Genomic DNA, 27,414 nt, shown 5'->3' on the forward strand with positions numbered 1-27,414 from the left:
AGAGCCTACCATTTTCTGGTTAGCCCTACCTCCCAGCCTCATGTCTGCTTCTGGGCAGTGACGGTGTCAGCTTTCTTCTGCCAGAGAAAGCTCATGCACTTGGGCTACACACACTGCCTCCTCTCCCTTCGCAGGATGGTGCTCTATCTAGCCTTGGGTGGTTGACACCACAGTCTATACTGGAGCTCACTGACACAGTAACGCGTGTGATGTCTGTCTTCACTGTCCCTCTGTGAGCCAGCACACTAAGGTCAAGGACCCAATTCAGCCTCCAGTGCCTGTGTTTGTGACGCTGGGACCAAGTCCAGGGTCTCATGAATGCTCTCCAAGAATTCTATCAACAAGCCATGCGCCAAGCTCCACATAATCTTTGAAATATTGTTTTATTAGAACACAGCCCTACCTTCTTCTTTAAATATTATCTATAGTTGCTTTCATGTTGAACAACTGGGCTAATTGCTGAGGCTTTGTGGTCTGCCAAGCCAGCAGCATCTGCCATCTGCTTATTATGGGTAAGCTTGGTGACCTCAGCCATGGGGTTCCTGTTGAGGGATATTCCATTGTGGGTATGGATGGCACTTGCCCCACTGACAGGCAGTTAAGCCGCCATTATCTCCATTAGGAATAAAAGGAATAAAATTAGGAATAAATAAATAAATTAGGAATAAAATAGTGATATTTAATTTTTTTTCAGAGGCATGGTTTTGATTTTGTTGTCATTATTAACTTGCCTAGGCTGGCCTTGAACTTGCAACCCTCCTGTCTCAGTCTCCTGAGCATTAGGATTACAGGTCTGTGTCACTGGGGCTGACTCTCTCAGTATTTTGTAATATAGACCTTTGTCCTGCTGCTGAGATTAGTCCGTACAGCCTTCCAAAAGCTGCCCCTGTTGTCCATACCAATAAACAAACCCGGGCCACACCAAACAATAAACCACTGGCTGTTGGACAGGAGTGGACTCTCCAGTCTGCATCTGCTACAAAAGCTGCAACCAAACCCCCAAATCACATCGAGCTCTGCCAAGACTGTCAGGAGGGGCAAAGGCCCCATCTGGAAGATTCCACCGGCTCCTCATTCAACTCCCTGTATTCTCTGGGCTTCAGTTTCTTCTCAGTTAAAATAGGGAAGAGAGGATAAACAGCTACAATTGCTCACAACCATTTTACAATTTTAAGTGTATTTTAAACAAGACCCTCTCAATGATTGATTGATTGATTGATTGATTGTTTGACTGGGTTTCACAGGGTACCTACCCCAGGCTAGACTCAAACTCTTACCAATCTTCTTGCCTCAGCCTCCCCCATGCTGGGATTATTAGTATGACTGTAAGTCACTCATGCCTAGCTCCAGAAAGTTATGTAAAGAGTGAAAACCAATCAGGCCTTCCAAACTCAAGCACAGTGTATTGGAACTGCTGATTCGAGGCCCAGGTACTTCACATCCTACAGCAGGGCTGTCCTGTGAAATCTATCCAGGCCAGCAAGCAGCCTCAGCGGCAAATGGGATAAGAAGGATCAGCACTGGGACCAGCTCTGAAAGTGTCCCTTCTTCCGCTACAAGGAGGCACTGCTGAGCCACCGGGGAGGAGCAGAAGAGCCGAAGGGGAAGGCCCCAGTCCTGTTCTGGGACAGCCATGCAGAAGCACTTTCCCCGCCTGCTCCCACCTCCTCCAGGCACAAACCTGAAAAACCGGGGCTGGTGCTCCACACCGTTCTCCTCTAAGACCCTCCGCCTCTCTCTCTGCAGCTTCTCAATCCTCTGCTTCTGAACCTCTGCCTCCTCTATGTTCCCTTCTTCTAGAAGCCTGGGGATGGAGGGCAAAGAGGAAAGGAATATTCATCGAAAATCTAACAACCAGCCAGTTCTGGGTACAAGACGAAGTATTCAAAATTCCAGCACCCAGTCTCTTCCTCCCACCTTGATGTGGCATTCTGAGTCAGGAAGAGGTTGACCCCGCTGTGAGGAGGCGATAGTTACAGGGTTCAAAATCTCTATCCAGAGAGAAACCCGAGAATCCCATGTCTGCCTTCTTCTTCCCTCGCTCTCCCATCACAGGAAATGTTCATTTCTTGGGTACATAGTTTTCAACTATAAATAGATATTCTTACTCCTTCCTCTGTTCTAAGGGCACAAATGGTGGCAAAAGAGCTTTGTTTTACTTTGCTTTTTACTTAACGACAGATCGTAGAGATCTGTGCACAGTAGCGCCTGGACGTCTTCTTTTTTAAAAGCTGTACTCAGTTTTGTGGATGTACCTTAATTACATGCTCTACATATAGACATTGGGTTGCGCTTACTATTTTTAGTGTTACACTTCATGTTGCTGTGAATGACTTAGGACCACCACCCTTTATACATAGGAAAGGGTATCTGCCCAAGAAACTTCTAGACTTAGGATTGTTGGACAAAAGAGTGAATCTTTAATTGCTATATTATAAAACTATACTTATAGGGAGTTAAAGAAATTTATATATCCCTTTTATATCATATAATATTTTATAATATATAATTCATATTATAGCATGCTGTTACCAGCCATTTATTTATTTATTTTTTGCCAGTCTAAGAAATTGTATTTTCACCTGATTTTTTTGTGCCATGTATAAGAAATATTTGAGTTTCTTGTCTGTGAACTGTTCATTCTCCCAAGTCCACTTTCTCCCTATTGAGTGGTGTCTTCCTGACTCTAGACCAAACCCGCACTGTAAGTTTTAAGTACAGACCTATGTTGATCATTGTCTTGGAGCTTGGGTATGCACTTGTATCAACCATGCCATTCAGGCTTTCTTACACAAATCTAGATTGTACACAGCCATCTTTCCTTTCATGTGGTCTTTACATTTCGAGTCTCAATGTCAGAAGGTTGGGGGGGGGGTTGGGGATATTATTCTGTTTGACGGAGTAGGAATCGGAGGTTGGGGAAGATGGAAAGCCTTGTCATAGACCTCACAGCTCATGAATGAGAAGTCAGATCCAAATGCACTAAAAAGAAATTTAAATTGATGGGTCAGGAAAGCAGGGTGCTTCCATTCTTCCAAATAAACGGTAAATTCCTTATTACTACATGCAGTGAAAGTCTTCAAAATAGCCCCCACTGCTTCCTCTTTCCTGGGATTTCAATAGAAATGGTTCCGTACTGGTGTGCAAGTGTTTCATGCCCCCATTTTACCCTTGTGTTTTTGATGACAGTACCCGCCTCAGACTCCAGGTGGCCAGGCAGTTGTGAATACCACTGTTTGTCGATTGTTTTAAATGTCTCTGGAGAGAAAGATCTTTGAAAAAAAAATCCTTACCTTTGATCTGGTCTAAACCGAGTGTCGGTGGGTGGTAATAAAGACCTCGACAAAGGATCCATTTCATTTAACTCTAATGCAAACTGTGTGAAGCCGTAATACTGCTCATAGCCTTTCGGCATGGGATCTGAAAGAGAAATAAACCACCCAGGTCTAATTTGCAATTCATTTATGTTAGTTTAATTCCACCACCGTTTTCATCTCAGATCAGCTGTGTTTCATCTGTAACTCTAAACTGTTCCATTTCTATTAAAATATTCTGACTAACAAGCGGCTACCTCGCGTCTCTCTGTAGACTTGCCTGTCTGAGTTTTCTATCGCAGGGACTCGCAGTCTCTTTGCCTTGGTCCTGTAGTGAATTTTTATTCAGTGCTGTGAAGCATCCGTACTGTATGAACTATCACAGAATTTGCTATTCAAATATACACACCAGGGGCCCGCTGAGATGCCACTCAAGACTGATGAGCTGAGCTCAGAACCTACACGGTAGAAAGAACTGACTTCTGCACAAAGCTGTCCCCTGACTTCCACATTTTTGCTGTCATGAATACCCCTGCACTCATATCACACACACACACACACACACACACACACACACGCATACACACATGCAATGATGTTTTAAAAATCAAATGAATAAAGCCAGTAGGCCCTATCTTAACCAGCTAAACTCCCACTGCAAAAGACCCAAGTTCATACAGCCAAACTAGAAGCCCTTGCAGCTGCAACTGTGCTGGCCCCAAGGGTGGTCAATACGAGTATTCTTTTCTTTCCTCCTTGACTTTCTCTTCACCAAGTCTCAACCCTTAAAATCTCACATCGCAGGGTTAGAACACTAGATTCTTATTTGCCCTAACTTTCATCTCAGCTAAGAATCAGGATCAGGTGTACACCAGGGAGATCCAATACAGACTCCAGAACTTCCCTTTCGGCCTTCGCACTTGCTGGCCACACATCCACATAGGAATGTCTTCTGTGAACTTTGCCACAGACACCCTTTTTTGAAGCTTTCGAGACTCACTGGCAGCCAATCCCATTCTGGGTATCTCGTCCTAAGCTTGAACATGGGAGCATAGCTCCATGCTGTGCTTTCCAGCCGAGACCCCACCCACCAGAGGGAAGATGGTTTCCTTCAACATGGGCCAGGGGAGCTGGAAGCCCACGTGGAGACACACAGTCAAGGAAGAATGGTGAAGATCTGACAGTAACCCACGAGAGGCTGTCAGCAAATGAGAGACTGGCATGCAGCCTTGTGGGTGCCTCTGGAGTTAGAATGGCAGCTACTGGGACACTATTCCAGTTCCACAACAGCCTTTAGGACGGAAGAAGAAGGGACACCACTGACCCTACAGTCACATCTCTTCCTAACGGAACACAAGCCCAACTTCAGGTGAACGTGTGTTCCATGTTTCCTCCTTGGTCTGTGTCTCTGATTCCAGTAGGCTGCAGAGGTAACAACATGGGGCCATCACCCCTCAACTTATTATTAAATTTCCATCTCAACCCCCAACCTTTCTCTCCCTTGTTTAAACAGACCAACCCCATCCTTAAAGGCCTCATCTCAGGACAACGGTTTAAGAAAACGACTCCAACTTGGAAACAGGCTCTTTTTGGATCTGAAGACAAAAGGGTTGCTGGTACAGCCGAGGCTTCCACCACTTTCTTGACATAACTGCTCCAGGGGGCGTGTCCTTCTGGGATTACAAGGGGGAGGCTGGGGAGGCTTTTGGGGTTGGAGCAATTGGGGGATCCTGCATGCTTTGGGAAGCCTAGGCCACTCTGTCTTTTCTACGGACATTTTGCTCCAGAATTACTTGGGTTTTGCTGTTATTCCAGCAAGGCCTGTTATGGTGCCATGTGTGAACCCCAAGAGCCCATCAGGCCACCCTTGGGTTGGCAGTGGCTCCTTTCTGAGGTCCCAAGGAGCCAGAACAAACTGAGATGCTGTTGTAAGCATGAGAAGGACTTGACAGACCGGCCAGTAGCGCTAACCTCATTCAGGCAATGGCAGCTAGACTCAGAGCAGCGCTCCCCCACACCCACCCCCGCCCTGAGGCAGCTACTCATCAGCTCTAAGCTTGGGATCTGGCCGACACTCACTTGCTCTCCAGACGCACGTGGAGGAGGAGGCGCCGCCACAGTAGATGCTCTCGTGCCATTTCCCAAACAGCCGGTGCACAGCCTTCCCACTTCGGTCAAACACTGTGCCTTCGATCTCATGGGCATTAGTGCTCCAGTACTTAGCCTAGGATGTAGATGAGAACAGTCTGGGTGGGACTCTGGTATTCACTTATTACAGGTATTGTGAAAGAAAAAGGAAACAAGATAAAGATGTGAGGCCGGGTGCAGGAGTGCAGGGTAAGGAAGGCAGGAGTTCAAGGTCATCTTCAGCTGCAAGGTGAATGGATCAGAGGCTGGCCTTGACTTAACAACGACACCATGTCTCCAGGGAAAGAAAAAAAAAAAAAACACCACAAGAGTGTTTCTATATGGCCCGTTCTGGGTTGTTTATTTTGTAAACAAATACAAATTATGTTTTTGTCATCTAAAAATATTTTTAAACTATGTACACATTGTGGAATGGCTAACTCAAGCTAATTAGCATGTTTTTACCTCACATTTATTTCGGTGAGAGCTCTTAAGAAAGTGGTTGGCAGTTTTCAAGTCTATCGATACATTGTTAATGGCTCTCTGGACTTTGCAGAGCGATTGTATCCTTTGATCGGTAATTTCCCTAGGCCTCAACCCTACCTCTGGTAACCAACACCCTACTTCCTGTTCTAGGAGTCAGTATTTTTTGTCCCACTTACAGATGAGGTCATGGGGCATTTTTATGGGCCCGGCTTATTTCACTTTGCACAGTATCTACCTTCCTTTATGTATATATTGCAAATGACAGGACTTCATTGTTTTTACGTCTGAGCAGTATTCCATTCTGCCTCTGCACCGTATCTCAGTGTTGATGGCCCCAAGTCTGATCCCTTGGCTCTGGTGAACAGCGGTTCGATGAACTCAGGAGTGAGGATGGCTCTTTGGGTCTTCATGTCCCTTGGCTGTCTACTCAGAGAAGCTTAGCGTTTTGAGGACCTCCATCCTCCCTGAAGGCCGCATTAACGCCCATCCTGTGGCAGTGTGCAGGGGCTCCCATCTCTTCAGTTCCTCTCAGCTCTTTGGTGCCAACTGTTCTAAGCACTGGTTTTACTCTGTATTTCCTGAATGGCATGACGAGTGATGCTGAACGTCCACTCGGCTAGCTGTTGGCTGTCTGCGTGGCTGGCTTTTAGGGATGATTTTAAAAGGTACTTTTGTTCCCCCTTTTCTGGGAGGCAGGCTCACTGCCACTGAGCTGTGCTTCTAGCTCTATTTGCCTTTGTTGAAAACAGTGGGGTGTGTGTGTGTGTGTGTGTGACAGCACACACATGGAGGTCAGAAGGTAACTTTCAGGGGTCACTTCTCTCCTACCACGTGGGTTCTGGATGCCAAGTTCAGATCCTCAGGCCTGCAGCCAAAGCCTCTCACCTCAAGCCTGGCTTGCTGCACTTTCTATAGCATCTTCTCTGAGATGGGATCTTGCCATACAGCACTTATAATGTCCTTACTCTCCTGAGTCCCCAGGGTTGGTGTGACTGGGGTGCAAGTCCATACACTCCATTCACCCACTGTTTCCTTGCAACTGAGTTCCATTTTGTGCTTTGGACTTATCAGATTACAAATATTTCCTTTTTTGCATGTGGAAATCCAGTCGTCTCGACAGAATTCTTGAAGAAACTGCCCTCTCTCGCCATGCGTTACTCGAATTCTTTTTGAAATCAATTAAATATAAACATGTGGCTTTATTTCTCGGCTTTCTAGCTTCCTAACACAGCCTAGCGAGGTTCTGGATTTAAACAAAACCAAACCAACCAGCCAAACCAAACCAGAGCAAAACTTCTGCTACCCAGTGAAAACCGCAGTTAACTTCCTATTTGCAGCTTGTAACCCAGGAACGCACATTTGCAGAGGTGATGGACTTTTTCTACTTTTGCTTCACGTGACACAGGAACACAAAACTCAGTTCTTAGACTCTGCCAAGTATCGACTACATTGCAAGTGCTATCTGGCCAGTGCATTAGCTGCTGCCCCACCATGTCACTGTGACTAATGCCTGGGAGCTTTCACTTCTGCAATTTAAAATTAACTCATAATTCTTTTTACTTGAAGAAAATAGTCATTTGCAGACCAGTTAAAGAGGATGCTTAAAATTGCAGTTTTGTACTACTTCCTCCATTCTAGGCCCGGTCCAGCGGCAGGGCCCTTGTACAAGCCACTTCCTCAGCATCTATCAATGGTGATCTGCCAGGCAGCCTGGCTTGTTGCTTACTTTGCCTCAGTCCTGGCTCATCCTATCTCCCGGGCCCATAGCTCAGTTCAGCCTTGTTTACGCAGTACCACTCGGCAGCCAGCAGAGGGAGCACCAACTCCCTAAAGGTGATGCTTCGGAAATCTCCAACTGCCTGGCCACCCTTAAAATTCCTCATGAACAGAAGGCATTCCTCCATAAATCAAAAGCCCCAGCGCTATTTCCAGTGGAAACGACAGCCATATTTGGAAAGCGGGAAATCTGAGTAACATTTCCAGGTCGTTTTCTGCCAGTTCCAGGCTTTGGTAAAAAGCAAAGAGAGGTGGGACACATCAGCCTGGAGATGTGAACCAGGAAATTACAAAGTGAGTGCTGTAGCCATGTAAAAGTGGCAGGGAAGAAAGGAGCCAGACCTTTATTGGGAAGTAGGGGTTAGATTTTTCCATTTACGATATTTATCAACAAATCAAATGCTGATGACTAGACGGGAAGTCACAGAGGAGACAGCCATGCCCCCAAAGGTGTCTGGCATCTGTGGCCAAATTCTTTCAACATCCAATGCTCATCTCCCAAAACAAACATATTCCCTGTAGAATGGGGCATGATGGTGCACACCAGCACTCTCAGTATCTGAGGGTGGATGCAGGAGGACTGCTCTGGGTTGGAGGCAAAGCTGGACTCAAACATATTAACTCATTCTTTCTCTGGTCCTGGAGTAGACGGTCGCTAAGGAAGTGAGCACACTCCTTTGAGGAGATGTGGACAGCCATTCTTCCTGGACCCGAGGAACACATTCACGCCCCAGGTTGCCTTTGGTTTCTTTCTGAAAAAACACATAGGCAAAGTTTTCCAAGTATTTTTGTACTTTGAAATTTTCTAGGAAGTACTGTCATTGCTGGTTTTATGCCTGTCTGAAACCTCATTTGACTTATAAATTATCATTAAAAAAAAAAAACCCTAGCCAACCTCACAAATGCACCCTGTGGGTTACAGGTGGTGCAGAGGATCGGGTGAAGTCAGACTCAGGATTTTGATCGCAGTCAGGTACAAGCATCTTTGACAAGGGTTTTTATTCTCAAGCAACTTCATATACAAGAAAGCTTTAAAAGCAGGAAGACTCTAGGCGAGAAAGGGGTGGGGCGAAAATCAAAGAGGTTGGAGAGAGACCCTACATATGTTCTTGCATCTGTGGTCTTTCCATTTATCTGTAAAGGTTCTGAGCCTCTGTGCTTTGAATCAAGTGGCAGTCAGGGCTGGAGGATGAATAGGACGGAGCAGACTTTCACTGTTGTGAAACTAGGGGTGTCGAGCAGAGAGAGAGAGAGAGACAGACAGACGGACAGAGACAGAGACAGACAGGTAAAGAAGTAACAAGTAAGCTAACTCCAGTGCTAACAAATATCTTGAAGAAAATTTGATCATGAGAGTTGAAGACAGAGTGAGGTGGTGACATCAGAAGAGGAGGCTGGGGAGGGGGAGGAAGTGAGGCAAGAGGGGCCAATGTGGTTGGTGGCTGAGGAGGCAGACAGTGGTAAGAGGGCAGCAGGAGCTGGGAAGGAATGAGGGTGTGTGCACACATGCCTCATGCATGTGTCTCACGCATGTGAAGGCCCTGTGTATGTGCGTGCATTACAGGGTGGAGAGTGGGCAGTGCTGATGGTGCAGAGCCTTGCAGGCCACTGAAAGGATGCAGACTTCTACTTGAGAAGAGAGAAGGGATGTTGGGGATTGGTTTGAATGTTTTGAATTAATCAGGGAATCTGCCTGTCCAAATGCTAAAGGTCTTTGTCCCCAATTGCTTTCTGATCAATAAAAAGCCAATGGCCAATGGCTGGGTGGACAGAGAGGGGCAGAACTTTTAGATTGCACAGGCTAGGAACTGGAAGAGAGGAGAGGAGAAGCGCCAGGTTTTGGAGGGAGACAGATCTGATTTAGAGCTGCAGAAGGAAAATCATTTGAAATGCAGGTAAGAAGGAATGTGCTCCCCTCCCCCCAGAAGGGCTGCCCAGAAGTGTCTTGGGCAGAAAAGACTAGGGGGCCACCCAGAAGGAACGGGGCAGCAAAGATAGATCACAGATTTAGAGGGCGTTGAGTCAGAAGTATTGGAGGTAAATCTCTGATAGTTGGGCAGAGGATTAGAACTGCCCAGCCTTTGAGTTAGCCAAGGCATTTGAAAAATAAGCTAGTGTGTGTGTGTGTATGTGTGTGTGTCTTTTATTCAAGGATCCAAAGAGCTCCTGGGCAGGTGGCTGGAAGTGCGAGACCCCCCTGGAGCACAGAGCAGTCTATTCTATTTTACCGCTACAGAGGGAAAAGCTCTGTTATGGGACGGCTGATCATGTCTTTTCCTGTGGTAAAGCTTACTAGCACAACTGTCCCCTCATCTAATTCTTTCTTCCATGACAGAGTCTCATGATATAGCCCAGACTGTTCTCTGACTCCCAATTCTCCAGCCTCAACCTCTTAAATGCTGGAGTTGCAGGTACACGCCACCAAGCCTGGCTTCATTTTAACTGTTCTTAAAAACACAGCTCAACAATATGAAGCGCATCTACAATGTTCTACAACTGTCACTACTATCTATTTCTAGAACGCTTCCACCTTCCCAAACAGAAACTCCAAACCCATGACACACATACTTCCTATCCTTCCCTCCACCTGGCCCCTGATACCCCCACCCCCTCTGCTCTCTTTCTCTATGAACTTGGCTCTTCTGGGTTTTCACATCATCGGAATCATAAAGAATACACCCTTTCATGTCTCAGTTATTCACTTAGCGTAATGTTGTCATGTATCTGTGTCATGGTCCGATGAGTCTCCCAGGCTCTGCCCTCGGGGTAGATGGTAGGCGAGGCAGGTGACAGAGTGGAAGGCATCCCGTGCCCTGGGCACGTGGCACTGCCTCAGCCCACCAGCATCAGAGAGCGCGCTCACTCAAGGTACCTTTATGAAGTTCACTTTGCAGTGGCAGGAGTCATCATTCAGGTTCTTGATGTCAATTTCGCCATAGTGCTCGATCCATCGCTGTCCACTCAAGATGTTGTGGATGCAGGAGGTTACTTTGTTCCACTCAAAGTGATCTCCAAAACTGAAAGAGAAGAGCAAGTCAAAGATGGCTCCCAGTAGAGCCAGCCACGGCTGCAGCAGCCATCTTAATTTATACAATGAGGCAGGAAACGAATCCCTCATCTGCAGACCCCACATCAAATACGTCTCCAAGTGACATGTGAACTGAGGCTCCTGAGCCAGAAAACACCTCAGCTGCCATCCTCCTGCCTCCTGAAGGCACTGGGGACTTCAATGGCAGCTGGTGGCCTCCTGGACCACCAGTCGTGCCCTTCCACAGAGGAAGCATTGAGATCCCCATATGAAGGGGATGTTACTAGAGGGAAACATGGGGTGGAGGCCAGGCTCTCAGATCTTACTAATTACACATTATATCTTTTCCATAAAAGAAGAACTCAGGCATTGCTTACAGAGTTAAGTAGCAACTGTGAGAAAATAGTAAGCAATATTCTAAGTGCTTTATACATAACATCTAATTTCCCCACACATCCCATGAGGCAGGTGAGGGCATTAGTGACAAGAAAGGTGTGGCAGCCTGACCAACAGTCACAGGTGAAAGGTCACAGCAGCATGTGATTCCCCACAGCCTGGCCTAGGGTCCTGGGGTCTTGGAATTCTGACAGGGAGGCAGGACCACAATGATAAAGAAAATGACCTTTTATCTCAGAAGGAAGCAGAAATGAGTGTTTACACTCATCTTAGAGAGCTGCTATCTGAAGGAGGACTTCCATCCAGTGAAAGAAATCACTAGACTTTGAGCCTGCCAGGGGAGGCTACCAGAACCTACTGCCAGATGGAGTAAAAGAGAAAAAACACAAGGCTCCAAGTCAGGGAGATGGTGGGCATCCTGCCCCTAATGTAGATCTCTGGCCTGAGAGCTAACATTCCTAACACAGAGAAACTTACGCAGGCAGAGTCACGTGGGTTGTGCCAATCGGGACAATTTCCATGGATTTACCCCAGAATTTATTTTTCCATCTCACATCTGAAATGAAATATCAAATTATCAAGTACTGAACAGGACAGCTAGATAGAGACTGTTCATTCCATAACTGTCACAGTCAAATTAGTTCTAATGGAGATAATTGTTCATGTGCTAGAAATGCCAACTGGGCACCCCAAAAACAGAACCAGGAAAGCAAAGCTGTAAGACAAAGTCCTCTTGAAAGAGTCAACGGCATGAAAGTGGGGTGAAAAAAAGTCGGGGTCACACAAACACAGGCCATCCTAGTGTGCTGTAGCATGAGATGGAGTGGAGGTGGGGGGATGGCTGTATGTCTACCAAAAGCCTTGAATGAGGCTTTTCAGAAGGGGCCATGTGAACAGGGTTTTGTAGAATCCAAATGAATTCATGAAGCATAGAGAAATCGGTGTTGGGAAAGCAGTATTTACAGGGTTAGAGGTATAAGAGAGTCAACTGTGGCTGTGTCCTGAAGGTCTGAGATTATCTGAGGGTTAGAGCAGAAAGTCAGATTGAGGAAACAGTTGGTTCTGCAAGCCTGGCTAATAAGTCCTCTTTGAAAACATTCAGGGAACCAGTGTGAAGAGACAAAAAATTGCAAAAAGGTCAAAGCCATACAGAGAACGGGACGTGGGCAGGAGGGGTTAAAAGTAAGGTGGCAAGAGAAGTGGCCACCGTGGCTGCTCAGGGGACGAGCAGGAGTGAGTCCAGCCCACAGCTGTGGCGCAGCAGGTTCTTAAGGGAAGCAGCAAACATGGAGAATGGAGTGGCAAACAGGCACAGGCTGAGAAAAGGAGGGAGTATTTATAAGCAATGCCAGTTGTCCTAATTTGCGGATGCTGACACTGAGAAGGAGAAGGGAGAATGAGAATGTGAAGCAGGCCCTGACTGTTCACTGCACTGAGACAGAAGAAATGTAGGGAGAGGCCGAAGCAGAGCAGCTAGGAGATGCGTGGCTGTGGTCCAGGTGAGGCAGGTGAGTGGATTCCTCCAAAGAAATCCTGCAAATGGTGGATTTAAAGGAAGCTGGGAGAGAGTGTTGCCAAAGAAGTGGCTTTTGAGGTGATGAAACTATTTTAAAATTAGTTGTGCTAACTTAAAAAAAATCACAAATTTATAAACTTTAAGTGGGTAAATGATACAGTGTGTGAATATTTTTCAATAAAATTGGTATGAAAACTGGAAAATGGAGATTTGGATTTGAGCCAAGAAATTAACACACTGCTAAACTTATAACACACAATCTTTCAAAGGTCAGATTTAGATTTACTTTGCTATATTTCTTAATGCATCTAAACTGGTATATAGTGATGTCAGTTGATGGCAGACTGCAAATCCTTCAAGATACATAACATGAGTCTTGAAGTAACAACTAAGGCATAAAACAAAGAGCTATAGGTATGATCCAACAGAAGAGACAAATGGACATATAGACAATATTTAACTAATTCAAAAGTAGGCATAAAAAGAGGAAAGGGGGAACAAAGAACAGATCTGAGAAATAAAAGCAAGGCACACTTAAATCACTTACATTTATAATCACAACAAACATAAATGAGCTAAACAACCCAGTTAAAGGGCAGAGAAATGTGAGACGAGATGGGGAAGACTTGAGGGATCCTATCTCCAGAAAACAGGTGGAACCACCCAGGAAAGAGTGAGGAGGAATGTAACACAGGGGCCTCTGGGGACTATTTTGAGAAGGCTCTCTTGTCAAAAACAAAAAATGCAGACTTTATGAAAACCAAGAAGAAGCACTTACAGGGCCCACGAGATTTATCAGGTGGAAGCTTGGGAGCCTTATGAGAAACATGTCCAGAGAGGGTTTTAGTGAAAAGTAGGCAGATCTTAGGTGAAGCTTCACTATCTAATATCAAGCATCGATAGAAAAGATTAAAGAAAAGAAACAATTAACTTTTACTTTTCAACCAGTAATACTGCCAGCCTCCAGGCAGAGTGAGTGGGAGGTGTTACAGTGTGCTGTTGTAGTTTCAAATATCACAACGATATGTGCCCATGTCAGTGTGTATAAAGAGTGCACAGGAACCAAATGACAGTGCTGGTAAAGAAAATGTTCTAAAAGCTGATTAGAGCTGAGGCTGTAGCTCAGTTGGTAATTGCATAGTAGCACGTACAAGGCCTGGAGTTTAGTCCTTGGCACTGTGTAAACCAGGTGTGGTCGGGTATGCCTGGAAGCCATGCACTTCGGGAGGGAAAGCCAGAGGATAAGAAGTCCCAAGCCATCCTAGTCTATAAAGCGAATCTGAGGCTAGCCTGGACTACATGAGACTCCGTCCCCAACAAACAAAACCTGGGACGCTCAGCTTCTCTTACCGTACCCCAACCTTGTGAATAAATAAACATTTTACAGAACTAACTCATTTTGGAAAAATCTGAAGCATTACTTTTGTGAACAACTTTCCATCTCCCTCCATCTCCAAATGTAAGGTTTAGGAACATCCATACCAAAACCACCACCCTGCTTGCCTTTCCCAAACCTTTTAGCTTATGTTCTCGAGAACAGCAAAGACAAAGCCAGACAAAAACTATAAACACAAAGCAAGATGACAACAACCACAAAACTTAGACGAAAACCTCCAAACAGCACTCAAAACAACAAAACCAACCAACCAACCAACCAACCAAACAAACAAACAAAACCAAGAGGCCAGCGAGATGGTTCAGCAGGAAAAGGGGCTTATCACCAAGACTTATGCCATGAGTTCCATCCTTCCAAACTGTATGACAGAAGGTAAAAGCCCAGACCTGTTAGTTATCATTTGACCTGTGCACGAATGCACACACACACGCACATATGTGTGCATGAGCAGACACACAGACACCAAATAAATGGGGAAAAGTTCAGTGGACAAAAGATATTATTAAAAAAAAAAGATTAATAGAAGTCAGGTGTCAACTGTAATTTTGGAAACAAGACTTACTTTTTTTTTGGTTTTTCGAGACAGGGTTTCTCTGTGTAACCCTGGCTGACCTGGAACTCACTCTGTAGACCAGGCTGGCCTCGAACTCAGAAATCCACCTGCCTCTGCCTCCCAAGTGCTGGGATCAAAGGTGTGCACCACCATGCCCGGCTAAGACTTACATTTTTAAAAAGCAAGAAACCCATTTGCTGCCTACCCTCTGCTAAAAAGCTGGGAACCTTGTAAACCCTTCAACAAGTGAGGCACTCCTGAGAGAAGTTACAGGGAAAGAGAGAGGAAAAGCTCTGAGATGGAACGATGGGGACGGAGGATCCCTGGAGCAAAGAAAACCTTTAGTGCTATGAAGGTGGCGGTCAAAGGGATCAGCACATTACCTTGCCAGAAAACAAAGTTTCCGGACTCGGCGTGGCAGGCGGAGATAGGTGGGTGGTGGCTGACCTGAAGGAGACAAGGGACAAAACACAGTTTGAGTACAAGCTGCTATGCCTGCCTTTCCTTTCCCTTGAGCTGAGGAGTGAGCAAAGGGGCAGGGCTGCAGCTTGGACCCAGGTGTCCTCTAGGGGGCACTCTTGACATAGCCAGCTCCTCTACTCTGGAGGGAAGGAAGCTGTGGCTGGAAGCCTCCGGGAAGCATGACCCAGCCCTCAGGTGATGAAGACACAGGCATGATTTGAACAGTATAACCTAAAGACAGGGATGTCTGAGGACTGCAGCCTCCCAGCCAGCACTGTGTTTGATATGCTTTGAAAAGACCTGCAAGGATTCTGACTAAGCGGTCAGAGTCGCTGTTTAGAACGGCTACTTCTAAGTAACACAATACGATGTCTCCCTAAGGGCTCAGAAAAATGAATCATAAAGTCCAGACTCTTACGTCACTGATGAGGTCAACCCAAGATAGTTCTTAAAACAACAACAACAACAACAACAACAACATATATTTATTAATTAACTTATTGTGCATGTGTGTGTACATGTACGTATACACACTTACATACCATGGCTCATTTGGCAAGTGTGAAAACCATTTGTGGGAGCCAGTTCTCACCTTTCACTTTGTGGGTTCTAGGGATGGAACTCAAAGTCCAAAGGCTTGGCAGCCAGCACCCTCATCCTCTGAGCCATCTATCTCCCTGACCCCTTAGATAATTCTTAAGAATAATATCTCTGTCAAGCAGAGCTAACCACAGCCATTGAAGAAAGTTCACCAATCGTCAAGGGGAGAAATGTGTTGGGACTTCAGTGATGTCTCGATCCATGAAGTGGCTGTTGTGTAAGTGTGGGGATCAGAATGTAGACCCAGAACCCACAACTATATGGGCATGCTGGCAGGCATTTGTCATCCCAGCACTGGGGAGAGAGAGACAGATGTTTGGGGATCCACTGGTCAGCCAGCCCAGGCTACTGGATGGGTACCAGACCACTCTCTCAGAAAAACAACAAAACCATGGTAGACAGCACCTGAGGAACCTCTCAAGGTTTTCTTCTGGTTTCCACCATGCACCTGGCAACACATGAACACACACACACACACACACACACGAATGCAAACACACATGAACACACAAAGGAAAACTGTGTTTATTTATCATCAATATATAATGAAATATTAAGTATTTACATCCTAGAAGGGATGATCTTCAAAGCAGACTGTCACTGGGGCCCCCCATTGCTTTATCCATCAATTGAGAAGCTAAAAACAAAATGGGGGGAGAGGGGCTGTGTGCCCTCTCTTCTTTATCTCAGTAGCACTGAGAGCCGTGTGCTGTTGACACAAATCATCAGAACAAAACAAAAGCAGTCATATTGGCAGTGCTCTTCCAGAAATTTATCTGATTTCAATGGCTGTGAACAGAGACATCTTCTCTTCGGAGTACCTACCCAAGGTCTTTCTTATGAACAAGATGGAGGCTGAAACCAGATGGGTCAGGTTTCCCAAACCACAGCTTTTAAAGGGATTGCAAAGTAAAACAGAGATTGGGGCCTCAGTGTTAAGCGGCTGAATTGTTCTCAAAAGCACACATTAAAGGCTCAGTACATAGCTCTACCTGGCATGAGAGGGTGTGTAAGGAAACAGGATGGCGGTGTAATAAGTCCACAGGCGCTATATGCCTTGCTCTGGGCCCACCTGTGCTGAGGAACCTGCTTTGCAAACCACCCCTTATATGGGTACATGGAGAGCTGCAGGGCTGAAGGATCCCCAGGCAGCCTGCCATGGTGTCAACTGACAGACTGGGGAGCAGACAGAGACAAAAACAGCACCCACACCTTCAGATTCCTCAATGAGATCCCAGCGATGGAAAGGAGGAGGCGGAACCCTGCTGTTGCTTGATGTATCTTAGTTCCCCATGTGCTGTCTGACTCAGCGAGGCCCCTGCTTCTCTCTGCAGGTTTGGAGAGGGCTTTTCACTAGCTCAGGGACCCAACTCCTATAATCAAGGCAGTCCTCTGCTTCAAAGTGTTTTATCATTCCCCCTTCTCCCACGTGACAGCTCTCAAAATAGTCTAGTCAGTTTTTAAACTGCAGGATCGCATGCAGTTAAATTAGAAAAATTTAACTCCTCCAACCCCAGGTCTCTATTCACCTGACATATCTCATTATGGAGTGTAGGAACGAGTAATACAGCCGAAATCAGGAACTTGGGACACTTATGAAAATCACCGAATATAAACTTCAAAGCACACTATGGTATACAAACACCATGTGCCTGCTCCGTAATCGTTTTAAATCTTATAAAACAGGGAGAAGCATGTGGTTCATATGGAAGGCCTTGGATTCCTCTCTATATAGGGAGAAGCATACTGCCCATAGGGACTAAAGGAGATCCTGTGATATATACATTTGATAAGAATACAGATATGGGTCAGTGGTAGTGCACGCCTTTAATCCCAGCACTCGGGAGGCAGAGGCAGGCGGATTTCTGAGTTCAAGACCAGCCTGGTCTACAAAGTGAGTTCCAGGACAGCCAGGGCTACATAGAGAAACCCTGTCTCAAAAAACAAAACAAAACAAAACAAAACAAAACAAAACAAGAATACAAATATGATCTTTTAAAGCCACTATAGCAGATCAATAAAAAGGTATTTGGTCAACTGCCTTTAGGTGAACTGAAAATAGGTTAAACTTCTTTTACATCAGTTTGTGTCTTATGTGTTAGCATGTGGAGATCAGTAGACAACTTGTAGGAAGGTGTCAGTGTGGTCTAAGGACTCGAACTCAGATCATCAGGCTTGGAGGCAGGCACCTTTACACTGAGTGACCTCTTCCTGGCCCTGGCGAGATGGAATTTTAATTGTTTCATGAAGACAGAGTAGCTCCCTGTCTTCACTAACCTTATAAGTTAGGAAGCAGGAGGCTTTCAGCATAGAACCTGCTGCCCACCACCTTCCCAACCGATGTGCTATATCTGGTCCCAGACCCTACGCTGTGCTCTCTCTGTGCACAGCAGGGACTGCATCCAGACATGTCTCTCCTGTGCCTCCTCAAGCCACAGCACACCATTAAGGTGTCTTTTCATGGCCACTTAAAGAAAAAAAAAATCTTTCTCTGCCTGCATCCATGCCAGAAACCACTGGAGAGAGGCGGGGCCAGCAAGGTGTAGGGCCACTAGGAATTTGAGCATGCTCCAGTGAGTATATGAACAACACAAAATAGACTTTTCTCTCTCCCTCCCCCCTCCCCTTTTTTTGGAGAGGAAAGGTCAAGGGGGGAGAGGACAGAGGTAGGAAGACTAGGATGTGAACATAATCAGGGTACATGATGTGAGGACCCCCAAATAATCAATAAAAAGTCACAGTCTACCTGCTGAAACTTCAAAATAGACACAGAATCTAACTACTTTTTCTCACCCTGACTGCTCCGACCGTGGGCTGTCCCTCATCGGGTCCTAACTGGATTCTTATAGAATCCTCCTAACAAGTCTCCCAGACTGTCCATTTCCACATGACCCACTTTCAAGGCAAATAAATATCTAATCTTTCTAACCTTTCTGTGCTGCATTTATTTCTTTGTAAAGCAAAGTCAGAGAGCCTGTTTTGACCTCAGTATACTGATGCTAACATCTGCTCTCAGTATCTTCAGATGAGAACACTCCAAGATACCAAGCAGTTTGAAAAGTCTAGGGCTTGTCCTTTTGAACACAAATAGGAAGGGCCCATTCACAGGTGATACTTGATCTCTGAGGCTGCAAGCCTCTCTATGCACGGGAAGAGGTAGCCCAAACTGCTGAGTCTTTGGTAATTATTTAATCTTGATTCTTTGTTTTTGAAACAAGATCAATAGGTATCCCAGGCTAGCCAAAATTGTGATCCTCCTGCCTTAGCATCTTGAGTACTCAGATAACCTCATCAGTCTGTTATTACTACATCTTAAGCCATGAAAAAGAAAGAAAGATTGTAAAGGGGGATGGACTGAGGGTTCAGCAGCTAAGAGTTCTTGCTGTTCTTGCAGAGGACCCGAGTTTGGTTCCCGACACCCACACTAAATGAGCATAACTACCCACAGTTTCAGATCCAAAGGATCCAGTGTTCCCTGTGGCCTCCAAGGGCACCTGAGCACACAAGTGTGTGCACACACATGCACATAAGCTCATGCATGTGCACACACGCAATCTTAAACTGGGACCCCTACTCAAATCATTACTGTTTCTTTGGACATCTGTACTGCTAGAGGTCACAGGAAACCACAGAATCCTCCCAAATTTTAAAAGCTTGCCACCTGCACATACTGGATAAGTGTAGCCTCATGCTGCCTCCATGGGGCAGACGGTCTCCTGGGTCAGAAGCCGAAAAGCCACACAAGCAGGTACAGACATAACATGACAAGGATGTTGCTGTGCCTTAGATATGCTACGCTAGAGGGCTTCATATAACAGTGAGTCATCTAGTGAGGACTTGCATAAGGATAGGAGGAAGGTGTGTGTGTGTGTGTGTGTGTGTGTGTGTGTGTGTGTGTGTGTGTATGTATGTGTGTGTGTGTGCAGAGCTGAGCTGAGGTATGCCCAGCACCCCATAAAAAGGAGACTCTCACCTGAACTCTGATCTGCTTCTATGGCAGAAGGAAGCCACATCTTCACACTGAATACTCTCCTGTGATAACAATCCTACTTCTCACATAATCTGCTAATGGGGAAATCCACCTGTCACAGCAACATAGCAAATACATACAGCGGTAGCATCCCAGTCCCAAGAGGCTCAGCTTTTCTTGGGCACACTAAATGCAGCAGCCATTTAAGTCACAAGGCTAAAATCCAGATGGAGGATGTGGCTCCGTCTCCATCAGGACCAGTGGTCATTAGGACAGCAAAGCCAGCATAAGGCTGCCTGAGGGCTTGTTTTCTGTCTCACAGCAGTGTTCAGCCTCCAGTGCTAGCAGGGGGATACAGCAGATCTTATCCTCCCTCCTGGGCCTCCGTCACTCCCCTTAACACTCTATATTTAAGGATGTTTAAAAGTTCTCTCTAAACATGAGAGCAATAACCAAGCATTCTCTCAGGTGAGCATATTACTGTGCCAGCATCCTTCCACAGGCCATGCACCGCCACTCCCATTGGAAGAGGACACAGCTGAGGCTCCATGGACTGAGGCTCCATACGCAAGGCTGCACACCAAGCAAACAGAGGCACAGCCTCTGCTGCAGACAACGGCCAGACGTTTTTGTGTGTTTGCTTTTGCCTTGGGATCCAGTTCATACAGACTAAGGTATCTGGCACTCTCTGGTGATGTCTCTGGGGACAGCGGTACCTGCCCTTGGACTCTGGTCCTCCTTCCAAGTGCCACAGCAGATGTGCTGGCAGACCCCATGTCTGGTGCCACCCCTCCAGGGCTCCATGGCTGCCCCTCACCTTCCCACCTCGCATGCCCCTCTCCCCTCACAGCTCTTCCTTCTGCCCTGATTGTCAGCTGTAGTTTGGGGCTATTTTGGGCCTTCATTTTTTTTTCTTTTTACAAGAGTGCATATAATACCATGGTAACCGAATCATGTTTTCATTTATCCTCATTCCATTTTGAGTTCAGTATTTAAATAACCCAGCTGAATTTGAATCAGACAGATTACTGGATCCCTTAACTACCGATTTAGCCTCCCCCTCTGCCCATATTAAGCAACATTTATCTCATTTTTCACCTGGGAAGCCACTGGCAATACATTTGGGGGTGTCTGCGTATTCGTTTTTCCCTGAGTTCCAGGGAACACACTTGTTCCAGGTTTAGGTTTCTGCATTTGTCTTCTTTGCCGTAGGGTCTCACAGGCAGCCTAAGCTGCTCCAGCCCTCTCTATGGAGCCAAGGCTGAACTTGAACTCTCAGCCCTCCTACCTGAGGCATGACCACTCCCAGCCTAAATCAAGCAGTTTCTTCCGTTTCTGGGAGGTTGGGTGTGGAGGTTTGAACCTGTAATCCCTTTACTCAAGTGCCTGAGGCCAGAAGAGAGTGTGTTTGAGGCCAGACTGCATCTGCAGTGAGATCATCTCAAAGAAAAAGAGAGACAAAGGGTGGGCGGCAGAAAAGAAAAGCCAAGCTCACCACGCTGTCTCTCCCAGTCCTATAATGCAAATCCATTGACAAAAATAACCAGAAGGCAGAGAATGTTTCAGCAACTCTCCTCCCCCACCCCCTCTTTATCCTCAGTTTTCTAGGAGTTGAGAGAGAAATATATCAAAGTAACGATGACTTAGTCTCCTGAAAGGGGAGGAAGGTGCTTTTCGTCTTTCTAAAGGTACGATTTCTATTTTAGCTGAAGGAGTGTTCCACATGGGCAAACACGTGGGGGTATTCATTCCCCGGTACACGCGAGCCCCCACACAGCAATAAGGACAGGAATCTCACAGAGCAGCCAAACTTCATAGACCAGACCCTTCTCTGGTCTGGCACAGATCACTGGCGGTGGCTGTCACCCCACTTTAAAGAGGAAACTGACACACAAAGAGGCTAAGTACGTTGCCCAGAGTTCTACCGTCTGTCGAAACAGAACTGCACTTCTAACGTGAGCTGCGAGGTTCCAGAACCTTCCATGCTAACTTTCATGGAAGGATCTCATGGACCCCAGGCCACAGAAGGACAACATGGCTATCCACTAGATGAGGACAGGGACTCTTTGTCTGTCTCTACAGCCTCCCATTCCACCGTGGGGTCTGGGCATCTGCAATAGTACCAGACACACAGGAAACAAAAAAAAAAGGACACAGCTTATTGCTCTAAATAATAAATACACACATGAGTGATCCCTCTTGAGTAAAACTCTAGACCATTGCACTGATGTGACCACGTCCACTCTGAGAGGTAGCCAGGCTCCATAATGGTGGTGCCAACTGTTCGGACACACTTTCAACCTGTAAGTCGCACACTCTGGTCAGAGGCTCTGTGCCTTGGCACATCCTTTTACTAATGATCTGAAGGGGAACAAGTACTGTTGCTACTACAGCTGCGGCGGCTGCTGCTGCTGCTGCTTCATGGAACGCGGCAGGTGCTCAGAGTTCCTGAGGCCCGTGTGCCGTGGGTGGTAGCTGGGCTTCCGTGGAGAGAAAATGGATCCTGGATTTATGTTGCCAAGCCTGTAATTATCTCAGTCCTTTTGAAGCCAGTGAAAGGGGGAAAATAAATATTTCAGAAGCACATTTAATAGCAGGCAAAGCAATGCTCTCAACAAACACAAAGGGCGCATATCACCTGCTCGGCAAAAAACTGGAAACCCTTGTCCTGCCGGATGCATTCGTACGTTTCTCCAAGGACCGGGTTAAACGGCTTGCTGCCTGCTCGGAAGTAGCTGGATGCATATGCGGAGATGGCGAAGGCTGCTACGTACACCTGTGAACAGAAGGAAGTACGGGACTGGCTTACTTCTGTGTCACCAAGAAATCTGTCATAAAGAAATAAAGCCTCTATTTCAGAAAGACAAGGATTGTTTTTTGGTTTAAAGACAACTCAAGCAACGTAGGTGTAAACTGTAGGTTTAAATAATGTTCTTTTGGGCCCAGAGGCAAGTCAACCAGTGTGAACTGCCTACTTATTCTGGTGACTGAAACCTGAAAGCCAAGATCTGATTGAGGGGACGAAATTCATCCAACAGCATGCCAACGCTAAAGATCCTCCATGCACCCAGGCAGTGTGGGCTGACTCAACGCCAGGGTGTCAGGGCAGATGGTGAGAGGACAGGGAAGCCAAAGGATCCCCCTAAATTCAGAAAATACAATACACTGAACTAATCACCAATTGATATAGTAGACACCCAGAAACTTAAAATTCACACTGAGCAAAGGAACTGTGAGAGTCATTGTTACACCCTGAGAAGGAAAGATGTGCTATACTCAGCTCAGCCTCATCTATAACTGGCTGTGTCTCCATGTGTGTGCATGTGTGCACATGTGTGTCATGTGTTGGAGTAAGCATGTATGTGGGGGTGAGAGGTCAGAATCAGGTGTCTTCCTTAGTTGTCTCCCCCCCACCCCCCTGTATTTATTTCTTTGAGACGGGGTCTGTTACTGAACGTGGAGTTCACTAGTTTGGTCAGTAGGCTCCAGGAAGCCACCTGTCCCGCCAACTTCCCTGCTAAGGGTTACCACTCCACGAGCCTTTACATAGGTTCTAGGGATCAAAGTCAGGCCCTCCGGCTTAGACCGCACACACATTACTAAGCAGCCTCCTCTTCTCTCTCTGTCTCCTTAGCTTTCAACACACCACACAGTAAGCTCACTTTTCTACGTGGAATGCCGAACACCTTGAGTCTCCTTTAAAATACAGGGCTGGAGAGGTGGCTCTTGGTTGAGCACTGCTGCTCCTGCAGAAGACCAGAGCACGGTTCCCAGCACCCACATGGTAGTTCACAACCTCCTTAACTGCAGGTCCAGGGCATCCAACATCCTCTTCTGCCCTCTGAGGGCTCCTACACACATGTGGTGCATATAAAGTCCCTCAAGCACACACATGCACAAATATGTTACAACAAACTAAAAACACAGTGTTATCCACGATACTGGAAGTAAGGAGAGGCAGGCAGAACAAAATCTTCCCTTTGGTGACGCGAAGAGCCTACACAGGAGCCACACAGGAGAACGTGGTGACCTCAAAGCAGAGAAGGAGTCATCTGGGCTGTGGCTTCAGCTCCATGGTCATGCTCAGGACATTTGGTGTTGCTTGAAACTTTCTGATTCTTTCTCTCTTTCTCTCTCTTTTTTTTTTTTTTAAGACAAGATCTTATATTATAGGTCACACTGGCCTGGAGTTGCATCAGTCCTCCTGCCTTTTCCCTAGTGTGGATATTACAGGTGCAATTATACTATGCTCAGCTCAAACTTTTGTTCAAGGTCAAGATCAGGAAATCAGTCGTCCCCAAACTTGCACCAATCCTCCTGCCTCAGCTTCCCCAGTATGGGATTGCAGGCTGGAAGCTGTGCTTTCCCACAAATATCTGTTCACAGTCAAGTGCAGGGATCGACTGCTGAACATCTTAAGGGTTCTAAACTGCCACAGGAGAGAGACACACTTAAGAATATTTTCATGTTCAAAGCGAATCATCTTCTTTGAACCAAGCTGCCATAAATGCCGACTTTTACCATTTGCTGTAGACGCTTCCTGTCTCCTGTCTTTAGCAGATACTCTCTGGGGAAATTTAACAAGAAGGGCAAACTCACGACTTGTGGTTTGACACTTATGATCATTAGTATCAAGAGAGAAAATCTCTTTGATGAGAAGACCCCAGAGATCAGGCCAAATGACCACCGGATGTCTCTTTTAGCAAGATCTGAGGGTTCCCCTTTCATATCCAAATCATGGCAGCTAAGAAACTCTATGAGGGTCAGAACTGGGGGCTGTGTGGAGTCTGAAGGGGTCTGCATCCTCTGTTGCAGGTAGTGTGGGATGCTGTGAAGCCCCACCCACGGGGGGAGGTTCCTCTCCAATTTAGCCAGGCAGCAAATAGCAAGCAAAAAAAATCTTCATGGGGCAAGGACACTGGAGTCCCAGCTCTCTACACTGTGATCATCAGCTCACATGTGAGGAAGCTGGAAGAAAAGTCTCCAGAACTAGAATTTTCAGGAGTTTCACAAACATCGTTGTTTATTTAAATAACCCTAGGTGGGGGAGAGAGGGAGGACAGAGGAAGGGAGAGAGGAATTTTTCTGGTATTTCATATAAAATGTCCTCCTGTGAATGATATTTTCCAAAAGCGTAGGAACGAATGGGCCAATTCCAGAAATAAACAAAAACATTCTCAAGGGAAATTTACTCGGGATGAGAGAAACAACTCAGGAGATTAAATTCTGAGGGTAGTAAAAATAAACACAGCTTAAAGCCATGTTTTCCAGCCAGGCCTATCAGAACCATCAGACGGAAGCTTCCAGAGAAAGAGCAAGCACAAGAAGAACAGAAACACCCGCCCCCAGGCACCAGCTGCAGGAGCCCCTCGCTTCCCCAAAGACAGTTTCAGATGCGGTGGCTGCTCACAGTCAGGCAGGGGAGGGCTGCATATTTTCTGAGAGATGGCCATGATCTCAAAGGAGCAATCAAAATGAGGCCTGGGCTCTAGGCCTCTGGGCTCAGAATGGCTCGGGAGACTCGTGCAGGAGGTGGGGCCCTCACCATCCTCTCCAGGGGACTGGGGATGCGTGCGGCCTTGTCCAGAAGCTCGCTGTATTCCAGCTCCTCGCAGAGCCGCTGTAGCGTGTTCAGGGGCTCGTTCAGCTCCACCGGCATGGCCACCTTGGACAGGTCCTTCCCAATGTTGTTGCGCAGGATGCTCCACAAGCTAACGCTACTGGTGTTGGGACCTGGTGCCGGCAGACTGGTCCTCCTTTTGGATCTGGCTTCGCCACTACTCTCGAGAACGGGCCCTGAAAGGAAGGAAGCCTGGTTGACTCTGGGAAGCTTCTGTTTTTATTTCACCATTTAAAGTCATCCATGAATATAGCCTTCCCTATCAGAACACAGTTACCCAGCGTATGGTGGAGAGTGAGAAATTGGCAAAGGATTTTTGAACAATTAGACAGCAAGACTCAGGACTGGGGTGCAGTTCTGCAGTGGAGTATGTGTTGTGCACCAAGTCCCAGCACTGCTAAATAAATCAAACCATTCCTGGGGAGACCTTCAAGTTCCCACTCAAAAGCTAGCTCTGCATGGCTTTTCAGAATATGAATGGAAATGGGGTTTCTATGCCAGTAGGAGGTGAGATTGGTATAACCTCAAAAACTTAAACACATCCAATTCTAAAAATCAACTCTGTGTGTTTACCGTTGTTTGGGATGCGGTGGTCTTATTCTGTAGTCCAGGCTAGCCTTAGACTCACAACGAACTGTTTCCACATTTCCAGTACTGGGATTGCTGTGCACTATCTACTGGCTAACCTGTATTTATTCTAAATATATAAGAAAAAATAGTTTCCATCTATTATTCTACCAAGCCAGATAGCATCCATGAACATCTGGAACTATCTTAGTGTACTCTTCACCTGTGTTCCTCATACTGTACGGCCTTTTCATGTTCTGCTTATTCAGCTGTCTGAAATACGTTTTAGTTATTTAAATTCTTCAATAGTATCATTTTTTAGTAATTGTAAAAATATTCCATGTTATAGAAACATCATAAAATGTTTCAAATCAGTCATTACTGTTGGGCCATTAAGTTTTTCTCAGTGCTCAGCTATGATACGAAAACAAACAAACAAACAAATGCAAAGAAACCCAACAACAACCAAGAGGAGTGAATATCACAAACTGCCGCCCGCCCGCCCAGACCTCCAATCATTTTATCAACACATGCAGGTGAGGACCTGCCCTGAGAGGCTCTAAACGCATTTAGACTTTTGGTTAGTGTGATGTGAATGTTATCTGAAAGGCAACTGAGTAGATGTGGAACATCTACACCCTCACTCATGTGCTGGAGCCCCGACTCCCCAGCTGATGAATCCAGTTGTGATGAGAGCTGGTTGGATCAGGAATGGTTTGATCCAGGACTCCTGCTCTATAGTGGGTGGACAATAGGTGGGGTGGGAGAGAGCAGGCCCTGGAGCCAGCTCCTTCCTCCCACCTCTGCTTCTGGGCTCCATGAGGTGAGCATCCCTGCTCCATCACATCCTCCCGCTCCTCAGACCACAGCAATGGGGCAAAGGACCAAAGGCCGAAACCTCTGAACTCGTGGGCCAAAGGAAACCTGCCCTCCTTAAGCTTTTCACCTCAGGAGCTTGTTGTCACCGTGACAAGACCCCACCCCAGGAAACTGTCTCCGTGACAAGACGCCCGACCAGCTCAGCTGCACACCATTTCCCACAAGACAAGAGCATCTGTGGACGCTCATCTCCTGATCCCTGCCCCAGCTGGCCGTTATTTGTTTACTGCCCTCTACCACAGAACTTTCAGACAGGGCATTTTTATATACCCCAGGCTAGACTTGAATGTGTGATTCTCCTGCCTCAGCCTGCCAAGCGCTGGGATTCTGCATGCATGCCTCCATACCCAGCATCACTGTTTTAAATGGTGTCAAACTGCTAGGGGGACACTATTGCCTCCCAATTAACTGACACAGGAGAACTTCCTGGTGAGTTCTAGAATGCTTCTGTGGGCAGTTCTTTCCTTTCTTTTGTTTTTATGTCTGCTTTTCCAGTTTCACGCGGACTTGGAGGGAGGTTTCCGTGAATGAAGTGTGTACGTTTACTGCCTACGTTCTCTGCCTCAAGGTCTGACAGCTCTTCCTTGTCCTTTTGCTTTCAAATGGCATCTTTTCACTGTACTGATGAATGGATAACACACCACTTTCTGGTGTGTGCTCATTTATTGAACATAAACACGCATTCACTCACTGCACAGCCAATCCTCTGAACAAGGAAGCAGCC

General features: G+C 46.4%; 1 protein-coding gene across 11 annotated transcripts in view; it reads right to left on the reverse strand.

Moving 5' to 3' along the window:
- Positions 1-27,414, reverse strand: part of Osbpl3 (oxysterol binding protein like 3) — a 166,777-nt gene that overhangs the window by 4,417 nt on the left and 134,946 nt on the right. For all 11 annotated transcript variants that reach the window (XM_029478525.1, XM_029478517.1, XM_029478526.1 and 8 more), the window contains 8 exons: positions 25,170-25,420; positions 22,263-22,400; positions 14,976-15,039; positions 11,605-11,683; positions 10,576-10,720; positions 5,394-5,538; positions 3,294-3,420; positions 1,682-1,804 (listed from right to left, as the gene is read on the reverse strand). In XM_029478525.1, coding sequence (XP_029334385.1) covers positions 1,682-1,804; positions 3,294-3,420; positions 5,394-5,538; positions 10,576-10,720; positions 11,605-11,683; positions 14,976-15,039; positions 22,263-22,400; positions 25,170-25,420 — 1,072 coding nt within the window. The remainder of the gene's footprint in view (positions 1-1,681; positions 1,805-3,293; positions 3,421-5,393; positions 5,539-10,575; positions 10,721-11,604; positions 11,684-14,975; positions 15,040-22,262; positions 22,401-25,169; positions 25,421-27,414) is intronic.

This window comes from Mus caroli, chromosome 6 (assembly GCF_900094665.2).
Source record: "Mus caroli chromosome 6, CAROLI_EIJ_v1.1, whole genome shotgun sequence".
Classification (NCBI taxonomy): Eukaryota; Metazoa; Chordata; class Mammalia; order Rodentia; family Muridae; genus Mus; species Mus caroli.